The following is a 19,846-nucleotide window of genomic DNA, read 5'->3' on the forward strand; positions in this document are numbered from 1 at the left end:
GTGGGTCAGCCTGTTTTGTGCTGGGGAACTCAACATTGGACTCAGTGTGGCCTTGAGCACAGAACAGAGGTGAAGAATCCCTTCCCTTGAACTCCTAGTTATGTTCCTGTTAGTACAGTGCAGTATAGAGTTGGCCTCCTTTGTCACAAGGGCATACTCTGGAATCCTGTTCAATTTGCTGTGCAACAGCATTCCCAGGTCCTTTCCTGTAAAGCTGCTTTCCATCTAGTTGGCTCCAACCTGTCTGTTGTGTAGGGTGATTGTGTCTCAGGTGCAGGGTGGTGCATTTGCTTTGGTTAAACTTCATGAGATTTCTGTCAGCCCACTTGTCCGGTTTGTTGAGGACCCTCAGAATAGCATTCACTGTTGTTTCGCATATTGACTGCTTCCCCTTCTCATGGTTTCCCCTTCCCCTCCAAATTAGTATTGTTGGGAACTTGCTGAGAGTGGACTCTGCATCATAAAGGTCACTAATAAAGTAGTTAACCAATTCTAGCCCCTGAAGAACACTTCTATTAACTGGTTACCAGTGATAACCACTCTTCGAGCTTGGTAGGCCAGCCCATTTTCTACTTGTCTTGCAGTCCAAATATTCACCCCATACTTCACCGTTTTGGGTACGAGGACATTTCTGGCATGTTCCTGTCTAAACTCCTGCTGTGAAGTAATCTTTCAAAGCTAATGCAACATTTTATATGCGTTTTATAGCTGGCCCATCATCATGTGGCTCCTTTAGAGTAAGCTGAGTCACTGCACACACCATACACAGTATAGTTACTCCCACATTAAGAATGATGAGAACTGGGTTTCAAGACAAGTTATTGAAAGATTTCTGTTTCACGTAAGCTTCCTTCACTTTTGACTGAGACAACAAAAGCTCTAAGAGATCATCATTTGTGCCCCAGTCAGCGTGATTTGAATTGAGCACAGTGAATTTGGCTTCCAATTGATAAAATCCTTGACTACAAACACCTTTTCAAAGTAAGTTTGTGTGAATACAGGTGGAAAACTGAGTACTTAAGACTCTAGCCTTGTATTCAAGAGATAGCGCTCCAACTGTGACTTCATGCAGTTCCTACTGCGTCATTCAAATATTGATTCTTGCGTATGAAAACTGCCCTTCCATTGGTGTAATTCATACTGCATATATTTGGGAACCTTGGCTTTTGTTCAGTACTAAGTATGAAATTAGGTCTCCTTGGATAGTGGGAAGAAAAAAAAATCATACTAACTGTAGCAATGCTAGGCCATTTTATCTTTTCAAGGACATGAGCCAATCTTCATGAAAACCCATGTTTTCAAGTTGTGTAAAAAAAAAAAAAAAAAAAAAGACATTAAGGGGAGATTTTATTGTAAGGGAGGAGGGGAAACCAACCTAAAGCGTTTCTAAAGCATGTGATGTCATCGATACAGCTTTTACGTACAAGTCAAATACCACAAAAGTATGTGGATAGGTATTTGCTAGTCAACAGTTAACTCGTGTACATCGGGTCTCCTATGATGATGAAAGCTAAAGACCTTTTTCTAGTCCTATACTTTTCTTCAGACTTTGGATACTTTTTCCACACCCCTGCCCAAGATGTGGCAGTCTCACTGTTATTTGCCCCTGCTTTCCAAATCTAGATGTATCAACTACTTGAAGTGCATGATTATATTAACTGCAACTTTTGGAAAAAGTGAATGGCTGCTAGACATCATTTAATGTAAGAGAGTGACTCTTGCTGTAGAGATTGAACATCATCTTCCTATTCATTACATTTCTACCTACCTGTGAACTAAGTTATGTTCTCACACAAACTACAGGAGATATGGACTATAAATAAAACACTGATCAAGCCATTCTGAGTTACCATCAGCAAATATGATGAATACTGTCAGAGGTTCTCTAAGGTTAATTGTGATGGCAAGCTCCATTAGATGAAAAGTTGGCTCATTCTTGCTGAGGAGAGTTCATATTGACATGTTCCCGAACTTAAACAGATTATTATTGTTAGCATCTGATCCTAAAGGACTCATTTGATTCTTCTATTTCAAAGGCTAAGTATTTAAAGCTATGAGAAGGAAAAAACATTTTGAAGAGAATGATACTGGAGATAGAAAGGGTTTGTTATCTTCTGAGTTAAGCAGCCATGCACTGTAACCAGTATTTGCTGTTACACGTATACAAGCCTATGGTTCTGAAATAGTAGCTTCACCTTCTGTTTCAACAACAAAAAATAGGTCAGAAGTCAGGTCAAGCACTACTTCATTTCAGACTTGATGGTGGATTTGAATGGTTTACATGTTAAAAGCTATGCTTCAGAGCCCGAATAGGTATGCTTAAACGTGAGTACAGACAAAATTTTGTGGTGAATACTGTTAGCATGCTGTATTGCATTATGTCCAAAACCACCCATTCCCAAATGCCCAAATAAAAGTAAATGATTGTGCATTGCATGATGATACCATTAGGTGTGCAACTTTGGTTCATGCAAAGTCTCATTTTATGGACACACTGCCGATAGTCCATATATTCCTGAAGATCCTGCATATGTGAGCTTTTCAGCCATGTTCTTTCCATAACACCAAATGGATACTATGGTCCGGCATACTGGTGGCAAAAACCAAGCCCATATCATTTTGGCCATTTAGTCCATTTAACCAAGACATTTCACCAGCCAAAAAGCTTGAGCCTCTCTTTGACTTCCTATACTCTGGAAGAGGCCAGCGGCTTATCAGTTTTTCTGTCCTCAAGTCCATTATATACAGGTATCTGTTATCAAACAGTAGAGCAAATATCTCTCCAAAGCCCAGCAAGGACACATTTGAGAAGTCAGGAGGTTTGATAACCCTAGAAGACAAGACAGCATTGTTACAAACTCTGTCACGATGTAGTCATGAACCTGCATTAATAAGACATATCCTTATGTGTCTATAGAAAGTAAGTGTCTAAACTCATCATTCTGAAAGGATTTAGAAAGAATTGGATGCAAATTCTTCAAATTAAGCGACTGAACACTTAGCTGCAGTCAGGCCTGTGGTCTCAGTTCTGGCTTTGTGCATTCAGGACAGACCCTTCTGACCTAAGTAAAGGTTAGGGTTTGAAAGGGATTCTGCACAGCACAAGGGAAAAAAAAAAAAAAAAAGTCTTGTTTCCAGATACACACAAAAGAGCAAATGTACTTGTGTTTTACAGTAAATTTCCATAGGGATTTCATGCCTCAATATCTTTAAATTAAGAGGTAAAACCTGTTGTTATTATTTTGACCACTCTTTTAAAAGCTGGAAATAAAACACAGAAATGCCTTCTTGTGATAAGAAGGCAAGATAAATCATTCAAGATTGGTCCTTAACAGAATGCTGTTTTACTGATACTTAGCATAAGTTACGCATTTTCATCTTGGGGAGAAATAAAAGTATTTGTTAGTTCCCCTATACCTTTAGGATATTTTTGCCTTAATAAATAAAACTTGAAACAGAAATTGAAGAGAGTAAGTTTTCCACAACTGACTGAGCATTTGATCATAGCATTACATAAAGCACAGAACTGAGGCACAAAAATGTATGGAGATGAAAATCTGTTCTCAGCAGTAAGAGAACATCTTTCTCTTTTGAAAGATGGCAGGGTAAACTAAGAGGTGAAATTACTCAGTTATTCTTTCTGATAAGAAGCACTTCCCTTGGAGCAGATCTTCCTATGGTAGATAGATACTGTACAAATATTCAGGCCATTTCAATTTAGAGTCTGCTGACAGTTCTAAAATGCAATTTTTTCTTTAATAATTTACAGTCTTAGATGCCACCATTTCTGACAGATACAGCCTTGTTCTTTTTACAGAAACAGAATGCCATCCTGTTTGATCCCTTACTGTAGTCTGATAAACTTCACTATCACTCCACAGTGTTATTAAGAATGACAGATCAGTAGTGCTATAAGGAAAAAGAGTCTTTTAAATTTCTTTTCCCATGAAAGGACCCCCAGAAATGGCTGCCTGGTTCTCTGTAGAGCAGTCTCCACAGCAACATTAACTTCTAGTCACTACCGTTTCACATTCACAACTACAGCACTGCAGTCTGATTTAAGTCTATATTGGAACTGTTGAGCTTATGGAATGAAAATATGAAAGAGGACTAGCCTGTGGCCAGAAACCAAAACAGCAATCAAATGATTCATATTAAGAGATCATAAATTAGAATTAAACCTGGGCAATATGTGTAAAGTAAGATTCTTTTGGCCTACATCTAAAGTAAGTTATTAAACCCAGTATGTTCTATTTCTTACTTATGTAAAGAAGACTAAGTCTTAAACTGAAACACTTACCTGAGAATATCATAGCTGGCAAAGTCCCACTGGTATAATCCTAGGGCTGAACTGCACACTATGTATTTACCATCAAAGTGCAGTCTGGGCTGTAGGGAGATGCTGCGATCTTCAGAAACGGACAGTGTTTTTAAGCACTTGCAGTTTATTTCCCTTCCAATAGGCCAAATCTACAATTAAAACACAGTTTAAGACCATAAAACATTCACATTATAAACCGTTACACAAATAGCCTCACAGTCTCTCTTTAAGCATCGGGTAAATGTGTGCATGTTTTTTCAGAAATATTTATCTCCTTTAGGTAGGAACATCAATTCTGTAAGTGACTTGTCTTACAGTATTTTTGCAGTATGTGTTGTTTCTAGCCTAAAAAATCCCAGTGAAAATGGGTGCTTTACAGAATGGCAAAAAAATTAACTATCCAGTTGGACAGAAATGTAACGACGTTTCAGTTATGAAGCACTTCCACAGCCACAAACTATTTACAGCACTCTCCAGCCCAAAAGTCCCCAAGAGTAACAGTACTTGCAGTTAAGTGGTTCCCTGTCAAGTTAGCACATTAGGCATGCACTGAAAGCACTTACTTTTTGCATTACCATTCATGTAGAGCTATCATTTAAATCTAAACATGAAGGAAAGCATCGAAAAGTTAGCTTCTGAAGAGTTGCATGTCTTGTACGCAACTTTACAAGCAGGCAATATGGGAGAAAATAAAGTCGTCTATTATTTGTAAACTTCAGTGAAGCACTCAAGCATTTTATTTCCCTGGGCATCAAAATGATATACATATGATATACGGTACATACCTTGATTTCATACTTATCTGCACTTAGAAGAATATAATCCCCAGGACTATGCATAAGAGACTTGACTTTGCACTTCTGCAAAACTACCTGTAATTGAAGGATGTAATGATTTATGTTGATGCTGCTAAATAACCAAACTTTCATTTGCATTTTTCACTTCATTGACAACGTGTCTACTGTACTCTTGTATAAAGGCAATACAAATACTTTTAGTAACTGAAGGGAAACTACAGTATACACTTCTCTTGTTCCTACTAGTGACAACTTACTGCATTAATAAGCGAACATACGTACTTCCCCTCTAGAATTACCCCCCTACCTTCCAAGTTCTGAAATACTTGGAAGAAAAATACTGTTTCTTGACTTCAGAACTCTTTTCATACTCAGATTTTGGTTATCAAGACCATCAGTTTTTCTACATAATTTTTAAAGTAGCTTGCTTTCAGAACCATTGTTTTTATTCAGTCTTTGAATCAAACACTGATTCCTAATATTATTCCAGCTGCTTTGGAATAGAAATATCTTCAATGGTCTGAAAGGTTCAACTATAGCTTCTTTAAGTATTTTTTCTGCTGAAATATTATTTTGCAGTATTTCCTGATGTTCTTCAGATTCTACACCTAGGTACAGGGTTAGGATTAGGAAACAGAAATTTAGAACGTGTTACAAACTTATTGCAAGTAAGTGTTTTGCAAGATTAATTAAAAATCAATATTCCCACCTTAGTGACCCATTCTGTGTGTCCAGTAAGGGTATTCAGGCACGTTCCTGTTGATAAGGCCCATACTTTCACAGTGAAGTCTGCAGAGCCACTGACCAGAATATCAAGTTCATCATTGTAATCCACACTAAAAACTACAAGCAAAGAGGGTACTAAATAAGGAATACCAGTCTCTATGCACGCGTTTTTCTGTAAGTGAGACACTAACTAGTAGCTTCTATATGAATTTAGTAGCCTCTAAATTCGTATGCTACTACAGCTTTAACTGTTGTTCTTGACCTGTGTATGTGAATTGTTGCTCTGGATTCCTAAGCTTTCACTGCAGAATTACTGATTTTTGTCCAAATTAAGAGCATATACATCAGTGGTCCCTTTATGGTTGGATTATGGCAAAGCGTAACTTAAGCTAGTTCCTATTTTAAGAGTTGTAGTAAGTCAATTCCAGCAGGATTACTACACTTGATCTATCTCATTACTCACAGCGGAACAGACCTACAGCTGAGTTGAGGGTATTTTGCAGTAGAGGACAGCGAAGTTAATGATGAGGAAAATGCAAATACGGATTCCCAGGTCCTATTCCTTTGCAGGAAGCCCACCTCCAGTCTGGGGATATAAAGAACTGCTATTGCCATGTGCTGCTCCCTGCTACCTAGGGTTTGCATCTTTTTGGTAGACTTGAAAGTACTGAATAACCATGGCATTTAGTATTATTTTCATGCAACTGCAAAACACTACATGGCTAAGCTTTGGCATTATTCAAGGGCAGACACATCTAGATCTGTTCTGGCTGGTTTCCGCCCCACCCCAAAAGGTGACATGGGAGAGGGCCTAAAAAAAGAAAAAGCTATTGTGCAAAGAGCTAACTTAAATTATAATTTGTTTGATCATAATGTATGTTACTTGACTGGTGAAATTACAAATTGAAAAGTTCAACATACCTGCACCAGTATGTCCTCTAAAATGCTGTGTCTTTGCCCCAGAGCTCCATTCCCAACAGGCTACTGTGTTATCAAAAGATCCTGTTACAAGCTTTTGTTCATCAAACTTCACTGCAGCACAAGTGTGTGTCTGGATACCATATATGCACTGACCTGTGCTTACATCCCACAGTTTTGCAGACAAGTCATCTGATCCTAGAATATAAAAGAACAGGGTAATTGGAAACAAAGAGTAAATAATATTTCCACTCCTATACTCATCTACCATGTTTGTCTTAAATATAGTATTTTCATGGAACTACAGAGTGGTTATGGTTGGAAAGGACTCTGGAGGTCAACTCTTCCAACCCCCCTACTCAAGCAGAACCACCTAGAGCCGTTTGCTCAGGACCATGACCAGATGGCTTTTGAATATGTCCAAGGATGGATGTTCTACAATCTCCCTGGGCAACCTGTGCTCAATCACTCTCACAGTGAAAAAGTGTTTTAGAGGGAACCTCCTGTGTTTCAGTTTGTGTCCACTGCCTCTTGTCCTGACACTGGGCACCACTGAGAAGAGCCTGGCTCCATCTTCTCTGCATCCTCAATTCAGGTATTTACATACATTGATAAGCTCCTCCCTGAGCCCTCTCTGGGATAAAAAGTCCCAGGTCTCTCAGCCTTTCCTCATATGAGAGATGCTCCAGTCCCTTCATCATCTTCATGGCCCTTCGCTGGACTCTCCAGTGTGTCCACATCTCTCTTGTACTGAGGAGCCCAGAACTGGACACAGTACTCCAGGTGTGGCCTCGCCACTGCTGAGTGGAGGGGAAGGATCACCTCCCTCAACCTACTGGCAACACTCCTAAAGCAGCCCAGGATACCATTAGCCACCTTTGCAGCAAGGGCATGTTGGTGGCTCATGTTCAACTTGGTGTCCACCAGGACCCCCAGGTCTTTTCTGCCAAGCTGCGTTCCAGCTTGGTGGCCCCCAGCATGTACTGGTGCCATGGAGTTGTTCCTCCTCAGGTGCAGGGCTTTGCATTTCCCCATGTTGAACTTTTTCTCATTAAATAGTACTTTCAAGCTGCTTGAATGGGGAATAAGCACTAGTTTTAAGTCTCGGCACTACAGCAAAGCATCTTGTTTTGATGTTAATTAAGCTACTAGGCCTTCAAGTTTCCTCATACCCTTTTAGCACCTTCCATAGATTCCAGCACTGCCTCTGATTGACAGTGTCTATTGAAACAGACACATGGATGTTTTACATGATACATCCCTCTCAGGTTTCTCTCCCCAAAGTTGTGGTTTTTTGTTTTTTTTTTGTTTTTTTTTTTTTTTTTTAATAAAAAAACCTCATAACAGTAAGTCCAGACTGCTGGCCTTGGAGAACCGAATAAAACCCCGGACACTTACACCTGTTGTTTCTCCTGGTGGTTTCAGCACAAAAGTGTGTGACTTTTCAGAAAGTTTTGACAATGCTGCTTCCTGTGTATTTACGTTCCCTGCTGAGTAGGGAAGTGAAAGACTGGCTAGAGTCCAGTTGATTTCTAGTAACCATCTTAACATACCAACAAATATGGGAGTACTTAGCCAGTATTCCCAACTTATTCTATAGCATTGTCGTCTCAAATGATTGGGAAACTCTTGGAATACGCTCCGACAGCAGTTTATTGTAACTTTGTTACTATTCCTTCATACTTAAGGTTTCATATTTGTTCTGGATGTATTTTTAAGTTCAAACTGAAATCTTTAAGTCTGCAGTCTTCAGGAAGGAAGCTGAAATTATCATTACAATGTGCAAGTCAGACTAATAGCAAGGTTAAATGTAGTTTACAGGTCTTCATACAAGCACTTATGTTAAGAACTGAAAGTGCTTACCAACTGTATCAGAGAAATTGTCTCGTTTCAAGGAAGAAGACAGACTTTTCCTGCCACACCCTGGGAGACTGCAGTGATCACATAGCCCAAACAAGGTCCCTTTAACTGGAAGTTATCCTCTTAAGAGGATAATTAACATATCTGTACTTCTCAAATGGGCTTACTAAGCTGAAGCGTGATACTTGCTGTTACTGTTTTTTTAACCAAGAAAGAAACTGGTCTCCCTGTTTTCCTATTAAAGTGACTAATGAGTTTATTAGTGTGCCAGGTGTTTCAGAAATTGAAAAAAAAGTAATTTTGAATCATCTTAAACTGCATTAGCACTACAAAAATAATATGTCTGGTAAAGGAAAAGCAAACTGTCATTAATTGTGGGGTGGGGACACACACACACACACACACAGAATTGTAAGACTCACAAGTTTACTGTCCTTCCTACCTGTACACAGAAGTCCATCTTTATAGTAAAGTGCATATACTCTGGCACTGTGTCCAATTAAAGAGGATGTCTCAAAGGCTTCGTGGTCCTTCAGTTGCTTCATCCTTAGAATAGCCTTTAGGTAAACCTTCTTCCAATGTAGAGGATCCTGAACAGAGTCATCTATTTGCCAACCCAAATTCTTACATGCAGTCTGCCACACCTCTGTACAGGCACTTATAACCTTATTCCACTGCTTAGAGACGAGGCAACATGTGAGTAAGGTCTGAGGATCAAGCCATTTTAACAGATAAAAACTAAGTTCCAATGGAAGAAGTTTGAGGAAGTCCCTCTTGAGGAGAATCTCTAGATTATTGGAGAGGTGCCTGAGCTGGACTGCTCCACTCAAGCTAATCAGGTGATCCAGAGTTTCATTTTTCTGCAAGTCCGTCAGAGAAAGAAATGTAATAGAAATGTTATCAAGCCATGCTTCAAAGTCCTTTTTCTCCATAAGGTTATGGAAAAATTTACCTGTGATACATCAAAATACTGTATTAGTTCTGTTCAGAAAACAAGGTAAGCATCACATCTTTATTACTGGTACATCAGTATTCCAAATGGCATGTTAAAACATAGACTAAAGTGACCAAATGCATTTTAAAATAGTCATTAGGTTAGGACTAAGCATTTGCATGCACTTTGAACTATCATTTGTCCCACATCAGACTTAGAAGTGAATTGTATGGAGCTAGTGAATGTTAGCATTCATACGAATGTTAACATCCTTCTTGTTCTAGGTTAACACTTTCAAATTCTGAATCCAATAAGGTAAGGGTTAGTTTAAGTTTTAAACCTATTATAGCAAATAAACACTCTTACAGTTTACTCATGGATTATATTGATAAAGGGAAGAAACCAAAGCATATAAGCAGAATTATAAGCTAGTTACTGACAGAACTTATTCATACCTTGGTCCTGAACTATTTTAAACGCAAAGCAGGTAACTGTATTTTTTTTCAAAAGAAGCTACAGAGAGATGTCTGAAAAATTGTGTTGAAGGATATGTTAGCTGTCTTTCTATTTGGCTAGTGTAAAGACTAGATTGTGCTGGTCTAGTATCAGTTTTGACATGTCTGCACTGCTTTGGCCTAAATGCTTTTTTTTTTTTTTAATTCCTGGGTTTTTTTCCTATTTTCTCAGTTTATTTCCAATGAAAAGAATTAACTGTAAAACTGAAGGTTTGAAATACTGTAACCTCCTGAACTACGTGATCTGTATGCATTTATACTATCCTGCGGCATCTCAAGTTCCTACAATAAGCCTGGACAAGTGATTAACGAGATAAATGTCGGGCAAACAGTTAAAACCCCATAATTATTTATTTCCTCTGGAAGATCCAATTCAATTCATTAGACATCCGGCTGAATTTAGTTGATGGAAGCTCCCAAACCCAAAGAATTGAGGAATCTGAGTGGGAGTCAATAACATGTTTATTTCTATACAGACATTTTACCTTCACAGAATAGGATCTTAGAGTACGCCTCTTAACGTGGCATAGTAGTATGGAAAAGCAGAGTCTTCACTATGAAAGGCTGCACACGGCATGCAATTGTTGATAAACACGCAAGAAGGTACTGGGTGTCAAATGCAGAGAAACAGCTGCTCCTACCAAGCTACAAGTTCGTACAGTAACTTCTGCTGACAGCACTTACCGGCTTTCCTCAGCACATACGGTAGCGAAAATATTTGCTGTTCTAACAGGCATGTGTTCTCTTTGAAACGAACAACAATTTCTAACGGGCTCCCTAAGAGTAAAAAAGCAGGCGAGCTCTAAGGCGACTGTTGTCTTCCACGCGGGAGCTACCCCTGAAATCGAGGGCTGCCGCGAGGCCCCGAGGCGGCGGCCCGCAGCGGCCCGCGCGAGGCTCTTTCCCAGCCGTCGGCCGGCCGGCCCGATCCGCTCCCCCCGCCCACTCCCATATACCTCCGCACGCAAACAAGGCGGCCAGGACTGGAGACTTCCAGCGCCGCTGCCGCCGACGGCCGCCGCGCCGCTCGCCCGAGTCCCGCGGCGCTCACCTCAGGTAGCTGCCGGGCGCGGAGCGTCCTTCGGCACGCAGCAGCAGCCGCCGCCGCTCGCGCGGCCCCCCCGAGCCCGGCACGGGCTGGGGCTTCCCCGCGGCCATCGCTCCCACGGCAGGACGAGGCTCCCAGCGCTTCCGCGGCCCGCACCGCAACCTGCGGGCGACCCGCGGCGGGCGGTCGCCCTCGGGCGGGGACGCGGCGCCTCAGCCGCGCTCCGGCGCCGGGAGGGGAGGGGGGCGGGCCGGGGCGAGCCCCGCGCCGCGGCCCCTGCGCCGGGGGAACCGGCCGGCACCCGGGGGGAAGGCGCTCCGCAGAGCCCGCTGCGCTCCGTAGCCAGGCAGCTTCCGGCGCGCTCCCCAGACGTCATCGCGCCCCGCTGCCACACTCGAGCCGCTTCCGGCCGGAGGCCGGCCCGGGGTCTTCGAGCGCCGCGGCCGGCAGCGTGGCCGAGGGCCTGCCGCGCCCCGCCCCGCTACCGCTGCCCGCACAGCCTGAGCCGAGGCCGCGGCCGGGCGCGCGGCTCGCGGCGGCTGCCCGCGGAGAAGTGGCTGGGGCTGGCCGCGCCGAGGCGCTCCCCGCAGGCAGAACATGGCTGCAGAGGAGTCTCGCTGCCTGCTGGGCCGCGCCGCTTCGGACTCTTGCCCCAGGTGAGCGCGCCGCGACACCCGCCGCTCTGGCGGGCTCTGGGACAGCGGTGGCTGCCCTGGAGCTCGGCCGCGGCCGATAGCGGGGGGTGGCCGAGGCGAGCTCTGGGTCGAGCCCTCTGCCGGGCCCCCCCCGGAGCGTTACCGGCCCTCGTAAGGGGCCGGAGGTGGGGGCGGCGTGATCCTTGTCGGCCTCTTCCGCCTCAGGGTGCAGAACAAGAAGCTGTACCTGGCCACGTTCGCTGCTGTCCTGGGACCCCTGAGCTTTGGCTTCGTGCTAGGCTATAGCTCACCTGTTATTCCAGAGCTGAGGAAGATCAGCGATCCTAAATTAAGAATGGACAGCAGTCAAGCCTCGTGGTTTGGGGTAAGTCTCTGTGTGTATATGCTCCTGGATGGTGTTTTGATCAACGAGTTAATGTTTATTTTGATTTCCAAAACACCTGCATACTCTTGCACGTTTTTTTGGAAGCTGCTATTTACTTTTCAAGATTTTAAAAGGAATTGCTGTCTGTTGTTTATATTTATTTATATATATGTAAAATAATTTTTTTTACTTGTTTTTTGAAGTCAGTAGTAACATTAGGAGCTGCTGCCGGAGGAATACTAGGAGGCTATCTTGTGGATAAAGTTGGGAGAAAGCTGAGTCTAATGCTGTGCTCAATACCATACGTTTTTGGATATATAGTTATTATATCTGCTCAGAGTGTTTGGATGCTTTATTTTGGACGAACGCTGACAGGCTTAGCCAGTGGAATTACTTCGCTTGTCGTTCCAGTAAGTAAGATGTTTTTCTGTGTGTGTGTGTGTGCATGTGTGGTGCCTTGTTTGTTTGGGGGTGGGGTGTGTGTTTCTTTTTCCTTAGCATTATTATAGGTAGTTTGGGCAAAGTAACTGGATAACTGTAGCCAAGGCAGCTTGTGGCTTTAGAAGAAACTGATTTTGATTGGTTTTAATCATTAAGAAAATATAAATAAAAGAGATCTTGTTTCTTCTAGTGGCACTTCTGTCCTATGCATTCCTGATACAGTGATGTGATCTTTCAGATTATTAGTCCTTTATTTGATCGCTTCTGTTTATGTTCTCCTATAGTCTAGTAATATTTATCTCTTCAAATTCCTCATATGTAACATTGGGAGGGAGTTGGTTTGGTTTTTTGTTGGTGTTTTGTTTGGTTTGGTTTTGGTTTTTATTTTTTATTACCAGCTGCTTCTAATAGTCTTATATTTCACTTCAATTTCTTGGTTTTGCAGATAAACTATGGCTGCTCACTCATCCTAGAGTAATGCCAAATAGTGCCTTCTAATTCCATTTAACTGTTATCTTCTGAATATTAACTTTTCCCATGCATTCAGGAATATATGTGCAGTAGGGAAACAGAGATAATACATTCTGTTGTCCTCTGTCTTCTCTGGTATTATTTGACCTTTTGGATCTAGCTGAATAGGTAGTAGTGTGAAGTAAATTATCTAGAATTCAGATTTGTTTCTTTTCTGGTGGTTCCAGCATTTCTAGCTTTTGAAGTGAGGTGCAAACTAAAAGTCAAAGGTTGAAGTACTTGTAATGAAGTATGGAATAAATGCTCGTTCTTTATCAATCTAGATGGTTATAAAAATAAAATCTAATAGATTCAGGGTGGTAGGGTCTAAATGATAATCTTGTGGAACTGTCTCTATTGTTGGAAGTTTGGTTGCTTAGTCTATTGTGTTAATGTCTTTGGAGGAATTCTGTCTGCTTTATCAACGACTGCTTTCTCTTTGTTTCGTGGAGCTGAGCTCTAGGTTCCCATATGTAAAGGCCTTGACCCACAGCCAATGGTAAAAGATCTATGTGACTGCAGTGATGAGGGAGGAGACTGTCATATGTAATACCAAGTTTTTGTAGCTCTAAATTATTCTTGAAATAAGGATTACTTATTTTCCTTCCAGAAGAAGTAAGAACTGTGACCTTAGAAAGAATTGTATGTAATAAGTATGAGGGATTTCTTTTTTATGTATACAGCTAAACTGTAGCTGTTGACTTGGGGTCAATATATTAAAAAATAGCTGAGAAGTTTAAGTTGATCCCAAATATTGGATGAGGTGTAATGCTGTTCATATAGTCTGTGTTAAGATGAGCTGTCAATTTTGAACTTCAAGGAGAATGAAATAATTTGCACTCTTTACTTTGAATTAAAAATGTAAAACTTTCATTGCAAACAGTTTTATATGTGGCTTGGGCTACATGTTTATGCAAAGACTCTTCCCAGCTCTAGACTGCTTTGCAATGATGTGTTTCTTGTTGAATATGGCTAACAAAGGAAGCTCTTACTAATGCAAGTTTATTCACCTTTGGGATATTGATTCTGCATCAACATTCTTCTGGCTTAGGTCCTTCCTTTTTTCCAGGGTTTTTCACAATGCCAGCATACATTTCTGAGAGAGTACTTTTCTACTCACTCCATTTTATTGAGGCTTTTTTTTAAGGACAGGAGTTACTAGGAAATGCATCTGTGTTTTTTTCAGAAATGAATTACTTATCAAGTCCTTGATCCAAAATTGGATGAAATTAATTATTAGATGTTTTCTCCCTATGTTTTAGGTGTATATATCTGAAGTATCACATCCTAAAGTCCGTGGTATGCTTGGCTCTTGTGTTCAGTTGATGGTGGTGACTGGCATACTGGGAGCCTACATTGCAGGTATTGACGTTAGGGCTGTAGGTTATAAAAAATAATTAGTATGTGTAATGAAAGAACTACACTGAAGAATTGAAAGTAAATGTTAATTTGTTTGTACAACTAATTGGTGTTCATAGTCCTCTTTCTTTCCTTTCTGTTACCCAGGAGTAACACTAAAATGGCGCTGGCTAGCAGTGTTGTGTTCTTTTCCATCCTGCATAATGCTGCTGTTCATGTCCTTCATGCCTGAAACACCAAGATTTCTGCTGAATCAGAGCAAACGCTCAGAAGCCATAGCCTCTTTGCACTTTCTGCGGGGACCACATGCGGACCATGAATGGGAATGTAGGCAGATTGAAGCTGGTGTTCAGGAAGAGGTGATGAGAATCTGATGTACTCTTAAAAACCTTTTCGTATGGAGGTAACATCTGAAAGCGTGTAGTGTAATTAAAAGGATTTTACCAAAGCTTAGTTAATAGCCTTTTCTACAGATGGTGGTCCAAACCTGTTCCCTCATACAAATGATACTCAAGAAGCAAGTGAGATTGAATCTTTTTTCCTCTACCTTTCAGCTGCAAGTGCTATCACCGTTGGCTGCCGTCAGTGTACATTAGTAGCAGTCAGGCTCACGATCTTGTTAATTGTATATCAGCTATCTAGTTTTTTGCTTTATTTAGCAATTTTGTAGGACTGTTCAACACCTCTAACACTAACTTCCTATTGTTTGTGTTGTATGAATGCATTTTCTCTTGCATCTCTAAAGGCATCATTTAGCCTCTTGTGAGACGTCTGCTTAAATAGGCAGGTCTAATCATTGAAGTTTGGTTCCTGCAAACCCTGGATTCATTCGTGTTAACTTTCTCTACAAAGTACTGTCAATTTCTGTCTCTATGTATTGGCTTTGTGTGGCAAGGTTTTGGTAGCAGGGGGGTTACAGGGGCGGCTTCTGTAAGAAGCTGCTGGAAGCTTCCCCTGTGTTCGAGAGAGCCCATATCAGCCGGCTCTAAGACGGACCCGCCACCGGCCAAGGCTGAGCCAATCAGCGATTGTGGTAACACCTCTGTGATAACATTTTTAAGAAGGAAAAAAAGTTGGGACGGAGAGAAACAGCTGCTGGAGAGAGGAGTGAGAACATGTAAGAGAAACAACCCTGCAGACCCCTAGGTCAGTGAAGAAGGAGGGGGAGCAGATGCTCCAGGCACCGGAGCGGAGATTCCCCTGCAGCCCGTGGGGAAGACCCTGGTGAGGCAGGCTGTCCCCCTGCAGTCCAGGGAGGTCCGCAGTGGAGCAGATCTCCACCTGCAGCCCATGGAGGACCCCACGCCAGAGCAGGTGGGTTCCCGAAGGAGGCTGTGACCCCGTGGGAACCCTGTGCTGGAGCAGGCTCCTGGCAGGACCTGCGGATCTGTGGAGAGAGGAGCCCATGGAGCAGGTTTTCTGGCAGGACTTGTGACCCTGTGGGGGACCCACGCTGGAGCAGTGCGCTCCTGAAGGACTGCACACCGTGGAAAGGACCCATGCTGGAGCAGTTCGTGAAGAACTGCAGCCCGTGGGAAGGGCCCACGTTGGAGAAGTTCGTGGAGGACTGTCTCCCGTGGGTGGGACCCCACGCTGGAGCAGGGGACGAGTGTGATGAGCCCTCCCCCTGAGGGGGATGAAGCGGCAGAAAATAACGTGTGATGACCGTAAACCCCATCCCCGTCCCCCTGTGCCGCTGGGGGGGCTTGGTGGAGAAATCCGGGAGTGAAGTTGTGCCCGGGAAGAAGGGAGGGGTGGAGGGAAGGTGTTCTGAGATTTGGTTTTATTTCTCATTACCTTCCTCTCGTTGACTTGTAATAAATTGAGTTAATTGTCCCCAAACTGAGTCTGTTTTGCCCGTGACGGTAATTCGTGAATGATCTCTCCTGTCCTTATTTCAACCCGCAAGCTTTTTTGTTATATTTTTCTCTCTCCTGTCCAGCTGAGGATGGGGGAGTGATAGAACGGCTTTGGTGGGCACCTGGAGTCCAGCCAGGGTTAACCCATCACACTCTAGAACCTGAGAAAAGGGGAAAAATGATTTTCTGGAGTTCTCAGATACCTCAAATGTAAACATTTTTACTGCTAAGGCACTTAGTTTTGCTAAAGGGGGGGATGGAAAACTTACTAAGTTTGAACAGATTGAAATTTTCTGAAGAGGTTTTTGTTGTTTTTGTTCTTTGATTTGAAAGAGGAAATTTTTCACCAAGTCATTGCTTAATTTTTTAACAGGGACTGAATCTCTCTGAATTTAAGAACCCCTCAATCTACAGGCCACTTCTTATTGGTGTGGCTCTCATGTTCTTCCAGCAAGTAACAGGCATTAATGCAGTTATGTTTTATGCAGAAACTATCTTTGAAGATGCAAACTTCAAGGTAATCGGGGTGTGTTTCCAAACTGCCAAATGTCTATAATAGTTTGAGCTTAGTCAGTGCTATAGTAAGTCTAAAACACATAACAAACTGACTTGATAATGATCCTCCCTCTGTCATAAGTGACAGTGTTTGGGTTTTAGTGGGCTTTTTTGGTTTGGATTCTAGATACCCTCTTGACTGTGTTACTCTGGCATACCTGATGTTCTGGGTTTTTTTGGGGGGGTGGGTGGGGGAAAGTATGTTGTGTTTTGCTGGTCTGAAACTTTGATAGTGATAGAAATCCTATTATAGTCATCTTTCTATATAAATTTTTTTGTCAGCAGTGTTTCAGAGACAGTGAAACTCTAGGAGGAAGTGGTGGCTTATTTTAAAGTTTATTAAGAGACCAGTATGTTGTGTTAATTGGTGATTTTTTAATTTTTTTTTTAGCTACACCCTCCCCCCCTCCCCCTTAATTTCTGTGGCATAGTTTGTCTTCTTTCAAGGTTCATGAAACAAATTCATTTGCAATGCTTGATAAGTGATCCTCTTATCAGCCTGGAAGAGCAAATTCTCTCTACCTCTTACTTTATTTCAGGACAGCAGAATGGCTTCTGTTGTTGTGGGTTCCATACAAGTATGTTTCACTGCTGTGGCTGCACTTACCATAGATAAAACTGGACGAAAAGTGCTGCTTTACATATCTGGTAAAACATGTTACTATATGTAGTACCAAAACTATATTCTTAACTGTTGGGGGAATTAAGTATTGCAATGTATGCATTTTTTAAGTGGTTTTGTATTTATGATTTGGTATAACTATAGACTTAAACTCATAAGAGGAAACTGTCACCTTATAGATACACTGTAGGTGGAACCCCTTGAAACTACATATGGCTATCTTTTTGTTTTCTTACCAGGCCAGATTTTATTTTGAAATAGCTATGTCACGGAGACGGTTCTTATACTGCGATAATTTTTTCTGCTTAATGAGATTCAATGATGTCATGATATGTTCTCATACCCAAGTTGTCAACAAATGGCTGTTTCAAAGTAATTTCTTCATGGCTGCTGCTATTTTCATGGGACATTGTGGTGCTTAGTTATATAAGACTATAGTTAAAAATTTTAACTTACAAGTAATGTGCTAAATAAAATGAATTCCGTTTGATATAGTTATTGTGCTGCACACTCAATATTAATGACTGCTGTCAAGACAATATTGTTTGGCTAGTGTTTAGAATGCTTGTCTGGCATCTTTCACTCCTGTCAAGGCCAGTATTTATTTCCAAGAACAGTATCTTTTCAGAAACACTTCTGTGAGGGCCAGCATATCTTAGATTTGGTTGACCAACTATGTTCTGTTTGTCAGAAGAATACCCAACTGGAAACCAGTGACAGCTTGGGTTATTGCTTACTTTTCAGGGATAATCATGGCGCTCAGTACTGCATTGTTTGGGCTTTACTTTAAAATGGTCCTTTCAAATCGAAACAACTCATCAAATCCTGATACATGGTTCACTCTAAATTCAGCATCCCCAGGAACAGAAAGCGGCATATCCTGGCTTGCAGTAGTGAGCCTAGGGCTCTTCGTTGCTGGTAAGTGGAACATGCTTCTAACTAGCCATTACACAAAACTCAAACTTTCTGATGAATGTGACCATTTTCTTCCATTTTGTCACATTATTGATGAATGGAAATGAGTTATGTCTTTGACAGACCTTTTCAGTGTATACTGCACAGTTAGGCTGGGGGGGGTGTCACAACCCTGATGATAGAGCTGGCAGCTTAGTAAAGCCAATTTCCTAGAAAATGAGTTTATACCTCCTTGTGCTAACAGTAAGTCTTAATTGCTCAGGTTAAACTGCTTTACAGTTGTTAATGGAAAAAACAGTCTTTGTTAGTGTCTGAGCCACACTGAATTCTGTGGTGGTACAAGGCAGCAGCTGTTAGAAACAAGGTCAGTTTTTAAGCTTACCAGTTCAGAGATTTCATGGCAAGAAGTTCTGCTTGTTAAGAATATTCTTGTAATTAATTTGATGTAAAATGCACAAGTGTTGATCATGCTGCCCTAAAATAATTTATGCTCGTTCCTTCTGGTAGAGGTACTGTTTTTGGTATCGTCCAAGAGTCAAGTGAAAACTGCATCCCCCTTTCTTGACTAACTTGGGCATAATTCAGCCTTCCCTTTAATATGTACTTGCGTTTATTCTCTTCTGTTTGTAATTGCAGGTTTTGCCCTTGGTTGGGGTCCCGTTCCATGGCTGCTGATATCCGAAATCTTCCCACTTAAAGCTAGAGGCATATTGAGTGGTGCTTGTGTGTTAACAAACTGGGTTATGGCCTTCTTGGTAACCAAAGAATTTCATGATTTTATAGTAAGCATCATAAATTACAATCTGAACTTTCTTTTCATAGGGAAATTTATTAAAGATGCTCCTGAGCGAGCCTTGAGCCATAGTCTTCTCTGGCAATACAGAACTGTAATTGTGCAGTAGTGAGCTGTAATAATGTGGTTTTTGTTGTTTCCCTTCCCTCAGGGTTTCTTAACATCCTCTGGCACGTTCTGGCTCTTCTCTGCATTCTGCTGCCTTAATATATCTTTTACAGCCTTTTATGTTCCTGAAACAAAAGGACGGACCCTGGAACAAATTGAGGCCTACTTCAGAAGATCTTAATCCTAAGGTTTTTTATGTTGATATGAAACCTTCATATCATGAATTATGGTGCTGTGGTTGAAATTATCTGGCAGATATCTGAGTTACTAAACTTGCCATCAAATAATTTTAATGAATTTTGTAAAACCTGAATTCTGTTTTTTAAGAACTATCTATGGGGATCTGCATAGACTTCTGCATACTCCCTGTAGTAAATCTCCCTTGTGCAGGGAGATTTTTCTTCAATACCTGTGTCCTTTTCACCTAGTGCAGACTGACTATAATGGCCAAGTAAGAACATTAAATGTATTGGCCAGTATCTTTTTTCCAAGATGTAAATTAAGATCTAATTTTGTAAATAAATAAATTTCCATGGTCCACTTTA

General features: G+C 41.6%; 2 protein-coding genes across 11 annotated transcripts; one reads left to right on the plus strand and one right to left on the minus strand.

The window, feature by feature from the left end:
• Window positions 1-1,236: 1,236 nt before the first annotated feature.
• FBXW2 (F-box and WD repeat domain containing 2) lies at window positions 1,237-11,468 on the minus strand. Of its 9 annotated transcripts, none has more exons than XM_075054789.1 (8): window positions 11,123-11,468; window positions 10,756-10,848; window positions 9,065-9,482; window positions 6,766-6,960; window positions 5,828-5,961; window positions 5,107-5,193; window positions 4,301-4,470; window positions 1,237-2,830 (listed from the first exon to the last, which is right to left on the minus strand). In XM_075054789.1, exons 3-8 carry the CDS (start codon window positions 9,165-9,167, stop codon window positions 2,542-2,544), a joined length of 978 nt encoding a protein of 325 aa, XP_074910890.1. In that variant the 5' UTR covers window positions 9,168-9,482; window positions 10,756-10,848; window positions 11,123-11,468; the 3' UTR covers window positions 1,237-2,541. The 9 variants fall into 9 exon arrangements, with proteins under 9 accessions (XP_074910890.1, XP_074910882.1, XP_074910889.1 ...); XM_075054781.1 differs by having other exon boundaries at window positions 9,065-9,574; XM_075054788.1 differs by having other exon boundaries at window positions 11,028-11,468.
• Window positions 11,469-11,505: 37 nt separating this feature from the next.
• Window positions 11,506-19,846, plus strand: SLC2A8 (solute carrier family 2 member 8). Of its 2 annotated transcripts, XM_075054778.1 has the most exons (10): window positions 11,506-11,775; window positions 11,980-12,139; window positions 12,343-12,549; window positions 14,353-14,452; window positions 14,597-14,808; window positions 16,682-16,825; window positions 17,403-17,511; window positions 18,230-18,403; window positions 19,037-19,182; window positions 19,345-19,846. In XM_075054778.1, the coding sequence occupies exons 1-10, from the start codon at window positions 11,717-11,719 to the stop codon at window positions 19,480-19,482; spliced, it is 1,449 nt and encodes a 482-aa protein (XP_074910879.1). In that variant the 5' UTR covers window positions 11,506-11,716; the 3' UTR covers window positions 19,483-19,846. The 2 variants fall into 2 exon arrangements, with proteins under 2 accessions (XP_074910879.1, XP_074910880.1); XM_075054779.1 differs by lacking the exon at window positions 11,506-11,775 and having other exon boundaries at window positions 11,802-12,139; window positions 12,347-12,549.

The sequence above is a fragment of the Buteo buteo genome, chromosome 23 (assembly GCF_964188355.1).
Source record: "Buteo buteo chromosome 23, bButBut1.hap1.1, whole genome shotgun sequence".
In the NCBI taxonomy this organism is placed as follows: Eukaryota; Metazoa; Chordata; class Aves; order Accipitriformes; family Accipitridae; genus Buteo; species Buteo buteo.

Excerpts from the sequence above, each read along its gene's own strand:
- FBXW2 (XM_075054786.1), bottom strand. The coding sequence starts at position 9,554 with ATGGAGAAAAAGGACTTTGAAGCATGGCTTGATAACATTTCTATTACA. Across the intron at positions 6,961-9,064 it reads AGATGGACTTCTGTGTACAG|GATCAGATGACTTGTCTGCA; the intron begins GTAGGAAGGACA and ends TTTATATTCTAG. Across the intron at positions 5,962-6,765 it reads TAGAGGACATACTGGTGCAG|TTTTTAGTGTGGATTACAAT; the intron begins GTATGTTGAACT and ends CTTTGCTTGTAG.
- SLC2A8 (XM_075054778.1), top strand. The coding sequence starts at position 11,717 with ATGGCTGCAGAGGAGTCTCGCTGCCTGCTGGGCCGCGCCGCTTCGGAC. Across the intron at positions 12,140-12,342 it reads GTCAAGCCTCGTGGTTTGGG|TCAGTAGTAACATTAGGAGC; the intron begins GTAAGTCTCTGT and ends TGTTTTTTGAAG. Across the intron at positions 18,404-19,036 it reads CCTAGGGCTCTTCGTTGCTG|GTTTTGCCCTTGGTTGGGGT; the intron begins GTAAGTGGAACA and ends TTGTAATTGCAG.